At 42.0% G+C, this 13133-nt stretch overlaps 2 protein-coding genes across 6 annotated transcripts in view; both read left to right on the top strand.

Annotated features, from left to right (window-relative positions):
- ZHX1 (zinc fingers and homeoboxes 1) overlaps positions 1-5802 on the top strand; it is a 39191-nt gene extending 33389 nt beyond the window's left edge. For 3 of the 5 annotated variants that reach the window (XR_002104157.1, XM_019552455.1, XM_019552468.1), the window contains one exon: positions 4935-5802. The gene's annotated coding sequence lies outside the window, so the exon portion shown is untranslated. Of the gene's footprint in view, positions 1-3088; positions 3209-4934 lie in introns of all 5 variants that reach the window. The other 2 variants (XR_002104156.1, XR_002104151.1) reach the window with 1 other exon arrangement.
- A 7156-nt stretch (positions 5803-12958) lies between these two features.
- The window catches only part of CUNH8orf76 (chromosome unknown C8orf76 homolog), a 9321-nt gene continuing 9146 nt past the window's right edge, over positions 12959-13133 (top strand). Inside the window, exon 1 of the mRNA XM_019552444.1 lies at positions 12959-13133. Coding sequence (XP_019407989.1) covers positions 13028-13133 — 106 coding nt within the window. The 5' untranslated portion in view covers positions 12959-13027.

Raw genomic sequence — 13133 nt, 5'->3', positions numbered from 1 at the left:
GGCCATTATGCTTTTGCAGACCTGTGGAATACAGGGCAATCTGGCATAAATCTGTCCTAAATCAGTCTGAAAGCAGTTTATAACTCATGATCTCGTGGAGCTCTTTTCTTTTTCACAGTGATAAGTGACCAAAGACCAACATATTCCTCTCATAGCATGAGCTTCTGAAGCTGAGGAGACCTTAGCAGATACTCTCTCTCTCTCTCTGTCTGAAGCCTAGATCAAAATAAAAAAGGAAGGGGACAAAAATCTCAATCTGGGAGAAAATATCTTGCAATCAGTTGCTTTTTTTTAAATTTGTGTCTAACTAATTTCCCCTTTCTCATGATTTTCTCAGCCACTTTGATCTCAAATGTAAAGGGCTCACTAAGCTTCAGGAGGACATTCTGTCCTGAAAGTCCAAAGCCAGCTATCGAGTGTGTTCTCCTTTTCTGTTCAAGATTACAGACAGATGTTAAGACAGAATGCCTTTCAGCACATGACACGGTCTGACTCTGGAAATACCGACCCGTTGGCTTTAGAAATTCAGCATCTGATGAAATGAGCTTGGCCTCATGAAAACTCATACTATACATCTCTGATTTAGTCTAAGGTGCAGCTCTACACTGCCTTTTAGAACTGTAATCAGCAAGACCAATGGGAAGCACAAAAAACCTAGCAATGTAGTTGGTCTTTTGTTGGTGCCTGTTACCGTAGTGATGTAAACTAGAACATTTCAGTACCAAACTGAAGTATCAAGAAATGCACTTACCAGGTAAAACTGGGAAACAGCAGCGTTTTCTGTGATTCTGAATTATTTTATTCATATGGAATACAGCAATCAAATGAAAGAAGCTATAAACATCCTATAAAAGATGTATAAACAACGGCACTGAGGGATAAGACTAGAGTGACGGTTTTAGATTTGATATCCACTGCAAGGCATCATAAGTAGGTTGGTGCAGGTCTTCAAAGCAACCATTCAAATGATAAATAGGGCATTCCTGCATGATGTGTGCTATAATTTGGATTTTGTCACATTCACACTTGGGCTCTTTGATAAAATTTAATTTATGTAGTAGGTAGTTACATCTGCCTTGTCCTGTTCAGCGTTGTCTAGTTCCACCTTAGTGATTCTGAATGTACACTGATGTAGAAAAGAGAAGAATCTGGCCTGAACTTTTTGGGCTTTGGCTGCTAAAAATGCCTCAATTAATAAATAACATTGTCTGGCTAAGGCTGATATGGATGAGGCTGTTAAAGCTGTTGAAGAAGCTAGAATATATATATATTATAGTGCCACACCTGTGTGTGTCCCTTATGCTAATTTGAAGATCTGTTGGGAATACAAAGTCAAAAATCAGTGTTTGCCAAGTGGGAAGGAGCAAAACCAGTAGGGGGAGAGATGCTATTTTTAAGCTTCCAAGAATATTAAAACAAATCCTAAAATTTCTTGGAAATGTGTTTCTGGTGAACAAAGTCTGGACTGGTCTAAATAATTAGGGATATGTTAGAGTTTAACGTTTTCTTTCCTAAAAGATACTGTTAAAATAAAGGTATCCTGTTTTGCTGAAATCAGTTTTAGGCTAGTATTTAAACTAACTTCTAAGAAAAAAGCCCAGGAATAAGAATATAAGGTAACCAAATTCTCCACACTACTTTGGTCTGTTCTCTTAAATAATGCTGCCTATGCAACACTGGTAATTGGCATGTGTGAAAGAAGGAGAATGTGGAGGGGGAACAGATAGTGTATCACTAGGATAAATGCACTGCGATGACATTCTTTCTATATAAAGCTTGAAAGATGGCATCTAACACCTTAGCCACATTGGGCGCAGCTACATGAGACACTTACTGCACAGTAGCCTAATAACACTGTGCAGTAGCCTGCCAGTCAGAAACCATGGTAATACTCTAGTGCACTGTTACTGGGCAACTTCACAGTAAGCGTTAAAAAAACATGCCCAGGAGCTACTGTACAGTAGCGCAAGTTACTGCGCATTTGGTACTTCATTAAGCAAGTACTATACTAAATGACCGTGTAGACATGCCCATTCTCAGCTGGCCTACATGATGTAGCTTCACTGACTCCAGCGTAGCTCCAAGCGTAACCAGCTGAGTACCATCATCTCTTTGTATTCTTCAAAATTTAAAACAACCCAAATACTGTGGAACTAATTTTGAAAGATGCTGAAAATCCACAACTTTTATTAAAGACAAAGGAGAATTATGAACCAGCTGGAGCTGAATGTGATGATAAAATGCTGGATAGATTTACTACATGTTTCCTAGGAGTTGTGTACAGTACTCTGAGCACTGGTTATAACTGGCCCTATTCACTCACATTTTTTTAAAAGAAATAATTACCAGTTTCTTTTACTCTGTGCAGCAGTTGTACATTTGCACTGATTATTGATGCTTGTTTTCTTGGAGGCTTCTATGATCTCACACAGCCAGTGTGAGAATTTGTCTCAGTTGTGTCGATATTTTGCTGGCACTGCAGGATTGTCTGGAATTGCTTCAGTTGCTACCTGTACTTGTCGCAAAGACTGGTGCGAAGGAGAAAACATGCTGTACTTTACAGCAGTGGCTCCAGAATCCCACTGTTCAAGTCTACAATACATTGCTGCTGCCTTGCTTTCACAGCCTATCTACACTAATAAATTTACAAAAATAGCTCTTCTGAAATAATTATCCCCTTGGATTAAGCTATATGAGAAAAAAGCAATTCTTGTTCTGGAGCAGAGTGTCCACATGGGGCTTATATTCAAATAATGGTTATGAATAATGATTGTGGAGTAGTTATTCTGGAAAATTTCCAGATGTAGACAAAGCCCCTTCACATATACTTTCTCTGCCTCTGGTGAGGTTGAACTGTTAACCTCTTAAGTCACCTAGGCTCTGTGTATCAGCTTTAAAGTATGTATCGTTGAATGGGAGACAGAAAATTACTTGATGCAACCAAAAACTTTAGCATGGGTAACGAGTGGATTTGTCCCAGAGAAAGATTAAGAGACATTGCTTTAGAATTCACCTGGGATTTGAATGGGAGGGAACAAATGCACAACTAACATTTCCTCCTTTCTTTTCCTCTTCTGCTCCTGCCAAGAATATCTGATTCGATTATGCTAGTTACTCCTGCTTTTGAAACTCAGCTGATGCGAGAAAAAGAAGTTTCGAGGCCAGAATGGAGAAAGACATACAGTAAAAGATAGGAATTGATGTCACGGTGAGCTGGTGGTCCACTGTGCTGCTTGATGGGGAAATCCCTGGAGTACTCTGGAAGCAGCTCACTTCATTCGAAAGCATTTGATATCTTTAGAATAACTTGTCTCAGGAGTGCTGGTGAGAGGGGGTTCAATCCAGCCTTCCTTGGCAATCAGGATGGACCTGTCTGATCGTAAGCCCTTTGAGAAGGGAAGTTTGGGAGAAGTTTGCTTGTCACTCTCCAGTAGAAATCCACTTCCCTTCATAGCCAAAACAATAAAACATTTCCTGTTCTTTCAGAACAAAATAAGCTGGCTGGGGTCAGCCATCCGACTCCACCACCATATCTGTATACACTCATAATATCTCCCAGTGAGAAAAGGCAAATATCCGAGCTGCCATCTTGCTAATATCTAAGCCCTCATCTTGAAACTTAAAAGCAGGGAGCTTTAGTGAAATAATATTGACTGTTCTGGCTTTAATTGGGCTTTATTAAAGAGATCAATAAAGTTCAACAAATGTACTGGAAGTTGTTCAAATATGGCAGGTCTTATAAACACGAGATACTACAAGAAATACTAATAATAGTGATGCAAGAGATCAATAAATATAGTGGAAGTTGTTCAAAATGGGAGGATCATAGAAACTAGAGATGGGAAAAGACCAGCAGAGGACTCGGTACTCCATTTGGGTACAAACGTTTGGCAGTTTGGTCTGAAATGAAATTCTCAAGGATGCAGAGTGGCCATTAAAGATTCTTTGGTACTTTTTTTTTATCAGTTTGGAGTGAGTTGAACCCTAATGCCTGACCAAATTCTAGCATCAATCATTGCTTTTTGTCTTCCTGAACTCCCCTTGCAGTGGTTAGATAAGGTATTTGTTTTCTTTTTCTGTCCCACGCTGCTCTGTGGTATTTTGTCCTGTCAAACTACTCCCGTATTTTGTTACATAAGTGGATGAAATGATTCCTGATTGGAATACTCCGGCTTCTGTTTCAATTTTAGTTGGTAAAGCATTTTAGGATGAAAGGTGCTACATGTAGGATTTTGTCTATCGCAGCACAGTAATGTAAAATTGTGGTCTAATATTTGCCTCTGATCAAAATGTTTCCTTGCACACTTCAAGATCAGATGTATTCTAAGAAACATTTCCCCTATGTCAGCTACTAAAATAATACGAAATTTCATATTGTAACGTCATCATCTATGGTGTGACAAAATAAGACTGCAACATCATGAATTCATAATAGCATTCTCCTCTAGTCCCAGTTTATGAAATTGTTTCCGATTGTATCTAGTCGGCTAATATGGGCGTATTTGTAGCTTGTATAATAAAATACTAAAAGCAAATTGCCTGTGCTGCAAAGGCATACTATATTATTATATAATATTATATTATATTATATTGCATATCGTATACACTGCACTGGATGCTGCTCTTCATGTGCACAGGAGAGATACCAGGTATCTGTCTAGTTTACATAAGTGATGGAGCTTTGCATTTTTCCATAACTGCAATATATTTAAGTGTCTCATTTGACATGTGAAATGCACTTAAGTTAATGCATTGTAGTGTATTTAAAATATAAAGAAAGGGATTAGTTAAATATCAGCAAGGTTTCAAGAGGCGAACAGTCTGAAGCAATCCCATGTGATATATGTCTACGATGTCAAAGGAAGTAATTGTGTTTGTAGAATGAAGGGTTTCTCTTGAGTGATATAGTAGCTTATGGTGTCTTTCCTTTGTAGCTGCCCAAGAGGCGAAGGGGAAGCAATTCTTGAAAAGTTCAAGATATCTGATTTACTGTGAATGGGCCTAATCTTTCGTGAAACCAAGAACATTTTTGGACACACACAGGATTGAATACTCAAAAGGATTGGAACTTAGTGTTGTGCCAAAGTGAAACTACTGCAGTTGGCAGGAGTTCTGCACTGTAAATAGAAGACTGATTAAAAGACAACTTGTAAAAAAAAAATCCAGATTTTAATACAGCACATTTTTATTCTAATACATGATGGAAACTTTCTGTTTAGACCTTTTTTGAAGGGGCTTCAGTGACCACTAGATTTTTGTCCTCTTATATTTTGTCTGGCTTAATACTGTATGTTCTAGTAAGATGGGCTTTATTGCCTGTGTTCTTTGATATGTGATTAAGCTTATAGCTTTGAGTGACCAAACATTTTACAGAGTAAAAGTTCTTAGAAACAGTAAACATAACTGATATTTCTGTGTCTTATTTATCAAGCTGTGCACAAGCTTTGAAGGTTGTTGTGCATAATATTGTACAACTTACACTTCCCCGGGAAGGCAGCATATGTCTCAATATTACAAACCTAAACTTTTGGTAGTGGTATGGATTCTGTCTTTAGAATTTTTTTTTTTTTGAGAAGACATGAATGGATGCTGCTGTTAAAAATATTTGTAATATTGCCATAATTGCTTTCAGTAGAAGCTTTTTTGCTTTTGCTTCAAGAGATGAAGAAAATAACACAGAGAAGGAAATAAAAGCCTGAAAGAAGTTGGCAAAAGAGACAACACTGAAGGAACTTCTACAAAAATAAACTTTGTACCAAAAATTTGGAACAAAAATAATGGAATAAAGATCTCCTTACTGAGTGTGCGTGTTTTTAAAGGATCTATGGAAATCAGGAAATGTATTTGTATAAGCATGTGGCAGTCCAGCCCTTTCACTAGCATGGTTCCCCCTCTTCACTAAATTGAATTTCACTTGTTTACAGGATGTCGCAAATTTGTTAGCTCTTCACTTGCAGGTTACTGAAACTGTTCGACATTCGCTCCTTTGTCATATCAGCAGGCCTGAATGCTCCTGGACATTTTTTTATGAAGGCAGATGCTCTCGCATTTTATTAAAAAATTATTTTGGAGCACAGAGAGAACTTAGGCATCCCAGTTCCTTGTGAAAGGCATTGGCAATTGAACACAACTCCTTGCTGTATTGCCCTCTTTGTGATTACAGGAGTGTTTTTCAAATGTGCTTTTTCCTTTAGAGAAATGAGCATTTTCCATTTCAGGCTCCACTCATGTACAAATAGCTCTAGGGCAAAGCCTGCTTGCCTTACGCTCATTCAGCCTCCCAGCTGGAGTCAGTGTGAGCTCTGGGGTTGTCTGATCAAGCTTGTCTAAGCACAGAAGTTGCACCTCTTACCAGTATAATGAAAGTGGGTCAACTCCCTAACGTGGGCCCGGCTATATTTGCATAAAGGTGCTTCTGAGCAATATAATCATTCCTGCTGGGAGAAGGAAAGAAGCTATTTCAGTTCAAGGCACCTTTTTACCAATAAAACTGCATCCACAATATGAGTTGTTTCATGTAAGAAAAACCCTCACACTGCCTGAAATAGCTATGCCAGTACAAATCCCTGTAGAACAGGCACAGGAGGTCTTGGACACCTGTTGTTCAGCCCAAATGTTTTGCACAGTTCATGGAAAGTTACTGTGTAAAAACGCTTGTTCTTACTTGACCACTTGTCAGCTAGTGGAAGAGTTCCTGAAGAGCCTTTGGATATGCATGCTGCTTTCCTTTTTTATAAACAATTACCTTTTTTATTTTAATTTTAGCCTTATTAGTGATTCCAAACTGCTGTAGTTTCGTTGATATTTTCATAACAGACCAGCTGGCTTTGTGGGTTGGATTTTTTTTCCATTTGGTTTTCATATTGCTGTCAGCTACTATTTTTCAACAACGCAAAATATTCAGAAATTAAGTGCACTGCTTTATTTTTCTATTCCACACAGCACTCTGTAGTGTAATGTTAAAGTTTTTTTTAAAGCATGGCTGACTATGGTCTTCAGTCTATTCGACAACAGTTTCTTAACATTTTCAATTGTTGACCGGATTTGTTGTGCTTCAGAGATTGTAAAATGAAGCCGTATAAATATATTTATATGATCTGTTTTCATTGCAATAATGTTTGACTCATCTCTAGATGTAAATAAAACTTAGTGTGTCTTTCCTTACAGGCTCAATGCTTAATGCTGATCTGATGTTTGCTAGCTTAAAATAATTATTTGACAGCAAAAGAGACCAAAAAAAAAAAGAAAACTCACCCAGTTGATTTGTGTCTTTGAGCACATAATAAAGGTCAGCATTCAGTAGTAATTCTCTTTAGTGATTTTCTGTTTTCTTTATTGAAAATCAAAGAATTATAAAAAGAATTACAGTGAAGCCTGTCTTAAGAGACTAACAAAAGAGGATGCTTAGCAGAGATGGTGTCTAATAAAACAAGGTCAAAATACATGTGAGACCTTTAAGAGGATACTTTAAAGATGGACTTGAAAACACAACCTGGTAGGATTCTGATCCCGCACACACATGAATCCTATTGGTGTCAAAACTGGGCCTAAGGGAGGTCTTGTTGCTGAACTTCCCCTTAAATCAATTTACAAATCCCCATGCCAACTGATATATATTTTTTTTACCTACTGCTGTAAGTGACCCCCTAAGACCGTGGAAAGGAAACAGATGAGAGAAAAGCCACGATTTATTTCTGTGTTTTGTTCACTTTTGTACATTTGACAGCACTCCATTTTTGCTTTGCATCTCGTGTTATCATTATGCAAGATGAGTCTAAAACACTGTACTACAGTTGTGGCAGCATTTTATACTTTGCTTTCCATCACTGTAAATAACTGTGCATGGCTCAAAGCAGTGGAGGATAACACACAGAGGCAGTTTAATTGTCTCCCTTGTGCTAGCCCATTTCCCCCTACACATAGGGGAACGGACTGTAAAACCACAAAAGCTGTTATGGTGACCCAGGGGCGGGTACAATGCCCCAAACTACTTTTACCTTAAGTTTTTAACTGTCTAGATTTATGTTTAATTGTGTCCTTTAAAGAGAGGAAGCAAAGCCAACGTAGCAGAAAAGACAGTCTAGTTCAGTGAAAGTGGCTACAGCTTAGGTAAAGTTGCCCCAGCTTGGCTACCTCGAAAGGACTCCACGTCCCAAAAGAAGACGCTCCGAGTCACTACCCAAGTTCATTTTTAATCCATCTGCAGCTGGACATACTCTCAGTGGGTATGAAAAGCTTTTTAGCGAGAAGGGAACAGGCCTTTGAGGTAAAGTACTTGCCCAAAGACAGTGATTCAACACAGCCCTCCTAGACAGCTTTCACCCTGAGCAATCATTTGTATTTGTTGGACCTGTGGTTGAACAAAGCTGCTCAGAGCTCTGATTCACGCTGGTGCAGAAGACTTGTGCACAAAAACTGGTGCTCTTAGGCAGCTGATCTCTGTAGACTCTCCTTCCAATAAGTTGGGTTTTTTTCTCTCTTTTCAATCATGTTCTCGTTCAGATAGTTGAACCCAGGGGTGTGTTTAGTTTGTTCGCCATTTATCTCAGTAGACAGAAAATAGCTGCAAAGCACATTAGCAGCTGAAACCATCTGTGTTTAGTGCTCTCTTTAGGTAAGGATGACTTTATTGGGTTTTGTGAGGCCCGAGGGAGAAGGATTATGACCTAGTTAATGTGGCTGACAGCGGGTCTGAGAGGCTATCATGCTTTAAGGTGGACAGGGAAAATGAACTGCATTTTGTAGACAGCTGCTCTTCACCAATCCACATAAGGATTTCCTATAACGATTCTGGCTTCTTCTGTCTGCAGTAGCACTTCTTAAGCTTTCTTTTGCATAATACCCTGCTAATATGTTTTCCCCTTTATTTTTTGCTTTTCAGGACCCTTGAAATAGGATGGTTTGATAAAGCCAAACCCTCCATGCTGGACAGCCAGGACAAGAGAAACAAGATCTGTGTTTTACCGGAGCGCAGATCCTTGTTCAACTCTGAACCCAGCCCGCCACAGACTTCTGCGATGCTGCTATTCAGTATTCATTCTTCTTGCAGGGCCTTTTGACTGATCCCTCCCTTCCGCCTCGGGTGTTAGTGTCCGCATTGTCTTATTTTTCCAGGAAGCTTAGGACATTGTTTTCCTTTTACATGGCACTTGCTCCCCTTTCCTGAGGTAGATGCTGGAGCACTGCTTTCCCCAGAGTGCACTTGGGCGGCCCAGCTGTCGCAAGGAGACCATACAGAGCTGCCACAAACACGTGGTCAGTGCAGACGCTCTAACTGGCTTGGCAATGGTGGCTGTGGCTGCCCGCCCCAGAACTCGACTGAGGTTAGTGTAGACAAGGTCTTGGGGCCGTCCTTGCAGAGTCACACCAGTGGTTGGCCACGGATGGGTGAAATTGGAAGGAACCCCAGAAGCTGTCCTACGGCTCTCATTAGTCCTCCAGAAACCTTTAAAGTGCCTGCCGGTGGAAGAGGGAAAACAGGCTGTTCTATCCCAGACTTATGACTCAAGGCCCCGACTCAAGTAGTGCAGACAGCTGTGAGGCCCCCTGCGTGGTGCTCGGGAATTACTGCTGTGCTATCGTTTCCCAGACAAAGGAGTTCTCTGTTAACTGACAAGTTTTCTGCATTGCAAAATGGGTAATTTGCAGACCACACTGGTATCCTTGGAGGCAAATGTGGCTCAAACCCTGAACTCTGGAGGACTGTGCAATCCAAGTTGGCAGCCAAGTGGCTGCTCTTGGAGTTGCTCCGGGGAATATCCTGCACTTCGTGTTTTAGTTTGGGCTAGCTTCACATTTCACTTTGATTACTCATTTTCCTTCTTGCTGTTTGCTCTTACTGGACTTTCCGGACTCCGGTGCTCTGTGTCTTGGGTTCGACTGTGTAGCAACGCAACCCCAGTCCTGAAGGGAGCAGGAATTAAGTGCTCTCACACGCTAACATTTCTTTGCAGAAGAGGGTTCCGGGGGTCCAGGATAAAACTAGAGTCGAAACGTGAAAATGTACTTCTTGGGGAGCAGAAGTTGGCAGAATTCAAAGTTCACAGCTAATCTTCCAGTAGGAGGAAGCAGATGCTCTTCTCTCTTGGTGCATTCAGTCAATGCAGTCAGATCTCCACGCCCAGGAGGCCTAGTTGCCGAATGCAGGCATGACAATAATAACAACAATGATAATATTAATAATAACAAGAATAATAAACCATCCTGGCTTTTGCTGAGGACCATGCTACAAAGTTGTCCTGGCAAAGTGAGGTTGGCTAGGAAGTTGTTAAGAATCCAACATAGCTACATCTATTTCAAGGGGGTTAGCTATGTCAGCAACAGTGTTTGGGTCAATCTAGCTCGAGTCGTTCAGGGAGCTGGTGTGGGGACAGCCAGAAAACCTTGTGGCCATATGCCGCATCTCCAGCAGGGTACTATCAACAGAGGGAAAGTGATACCACTGGATACTGAAAACTCACCTTAAAACTTTGTATATTAGATTTTGGGGCAAGTGTTGCTTTTTACATGATTTCATGAAGAAAAGGGGGACTGCTTGACTTTTCTGTATAAAAACTGCAGGTGATTTGTAGAGCCTTATAAAGACCATGGCAAAGAGGATTTTGAGACGCTTCAGGAAGTTAAATGCATAGATTAATAGATTCATAGAGTATAGAGTCAGAAGGGACCCAGTGGATCACCATGTCTGACCCCCTGCCCCTGACAGGAAAGAGGACAGAGGTCAGACAACCCCAGCCAGGTGATTGTCAAGCCTCATCTTGAAGAGATGCAGGAGTGCAGATGCAAGTGACCTGTTGTTTTAGCCTCACTGTATTCTGGAAAGTTGTTAGGTAAGTATTTTTTTCCTCTTATCTTATAAAAATATGGCATCTCTTTCTAAGGCGCATATATGGCTGTATTAAGGAAAAGGAAACGATACTGATACAGTTCAATCCGAAGTCCTTTCTTCTAGCTTCTATTGTAGTAGTCCCTCAATTGCTCTAACTGTAGATGACAAAATGTTACTGATTTAGCTCCTGCTATTTACACGCACATTTTTACAGGCAATTCACCTTTAAGGCATGACACTTCTTATGCTTGGTCACAGACCAATACTGAATTTTTTAAGTTTGAAAAATCTCCTGACAGCAGTGTTCAGAGAGAGAAAACGCAGTTCCTATGGAAAAAACCCCAAAGCCAATCTCACTTTTTTTTTCAAGCTTGACATTATGAAAGGGTTTATGCTACAGACAAAGCGGTAAAACATCTTGATTGACTGGAGTTATGCACATTTGACAAGTACATCTAGATCATACAGAGACTTCCTCAGCCTGGTGAAGAGTTTTTAAACCCGAAAACTTACTAATTTTTCCCCCCAACTATTTAAGTTGGTCTAATAAAAGATATCAGGTTCACCCAAAGAAACTTGTCTGTCTAGATCACACAGGCATTTAGAAATACGTTGTGCATAAAAGTGTAGGTGTGCGTGTTTAAAACTGACTTGATGACAGAAACATTCGTAATTTAAAAAATTACTTCTATGAGTTTGCTTTGAGGATCGAGTTGAGAAAATGAATGCAATGAAGATTTAAAAATAACAAACCCAAATGATACATGGCTAAGAGGCGAGTATATGTAAAATGTACAGATTATGCTTTATTTCACAGCAGTCCCATTTGCTTCAATAAGACTTCTCATGTGCATGCTTAAAGGCTTGTGGAAGTGTTGAGCATATATTTCAGTATTGCAGGTTTTTGCAATACACACATTCATCAACTTTTGTTCATGGTTCCCAACTGTTGCATTTTTGTTAACAATCCTAGACTACTTGGTAGTTTTCTTTAAACCTCAGCATTTACAGTCATGCTTTTTGAAGAAAGCCTTAATTTACATACAATACAAAGTTGCTAGCCCCTGCGATTCAGAGCCAGAGTTTAAGAATGTGAAACCCAGGGAGGAAGTGTGGAAGAACCCAGCAATTTATTTTGAAGTCTTATTTTTTAATCAGTTTTATGACTGAACCCGGCACACCGAGTCAAGGAGAAGGCAGCCTGGATGGGACCTCCAGAGGTCATTTAATCCAGCCACTTGCCTCAGGACAGCACCAGCCTATCCAATCCATCATCTAAACTCTGCGTAAGACTACATCTAATCTAACGCCCGATTTTCGAGTGGGTGGCACCAGCAGGCGAGACGACTGGACCGTGTTTTTGACCAACGCGCTCTTGTTAAGCCTGCAAGCACATTTAGCAGCGCCAGTCAGGCGTGGTTTCCTTGCGACTGCCAGAGCCTTTTGCTCACGTTGGTACCCTCTTATTGCTTTGAAAGGAAATAAATGACAAGGCGGCTTTGCTTGTGAATTCGAGAAGGAAATGCACGAGTCAAGAGCCCAAGAAACGTCAGCTCCCCTGGCGGTGTGAGCCGGGCAAGCCCAGGAGGGAACGGCGCTCAGCTCCCATGGCTCAGTCACAAGCTCCAAGCTCCTTCTGCCGCCGCGCACTGGCCGGTGGCACGGACTGGTCGTTCCCCAGTCCTGGGCATGCTGAAGCGTGGGGGTTTTCCTGCCCTGCACCAGGGTGACACTGGGGTGCAGCAACATGAGCATGAGGGCACACGCCAGGACAAGCGCCAGGGCTCTGTGGTGACTGCCTGGGCCCCTGTGCTGGAAACATGGCTCCATTTCCTGTGGCCCCCACAGCTCTGGCCCCACCCCCAAAGAGGAGTCACGTGATTGAACCCCTGTCTGAGGACTACAGTTCCCAGTATGCAGTGCGCCGAGCGCGGGGCGTGCCGGGAGCGGTAGTCCCCGAGGAGGAGGCCGGTAGCGTGCTCGGGGCGGGGTTGGGCTGGCTACCTCTCCCCGCCGTGCCCCAATCCAAAATGGCTGCGGCGGGCGCTCCGCGGCGTGACGCTCTAGCTGCCGCCGCCTCCCCTCTCTATGGTCAAGAACGGGCCCTTCTGGCCTCGGCCTCCGCCTGGCTCCTGCCCTCGGCGGGCAGCCGCGACGCTCTGCCCCTCGCCTCGGCGGGCCGGGAGGACCGGCCGGGGGATGGAGCCGACGCTCGGCTTCGGCTTCGACGACTCGCTCTTCGCGCCCAGCAGGGACCGCGGCCGCGGCGGTCCCCGGGGCCCGGCCTACACCGCCAGGCGCTGCG

Source organism: Crocodylus porosus, unplaced genomic scaffold (assembly GCF_001723895.1).
Source record: "Crocodylus porosus isolate Cpor-Errol unplaced genomic scaffold, CroPor_comp1, whole genome shotgun sequence".
In the NCBI taxonomy this organism is placed as follows: Eukaryota; Metazoa; Chordata; order Crocodylia; family Crocodylidae; genus Crocodylus; species Crocodylus porosus.
This window is presented reverse-complemented; position numbering and strand designations above follow the sequence as displayed.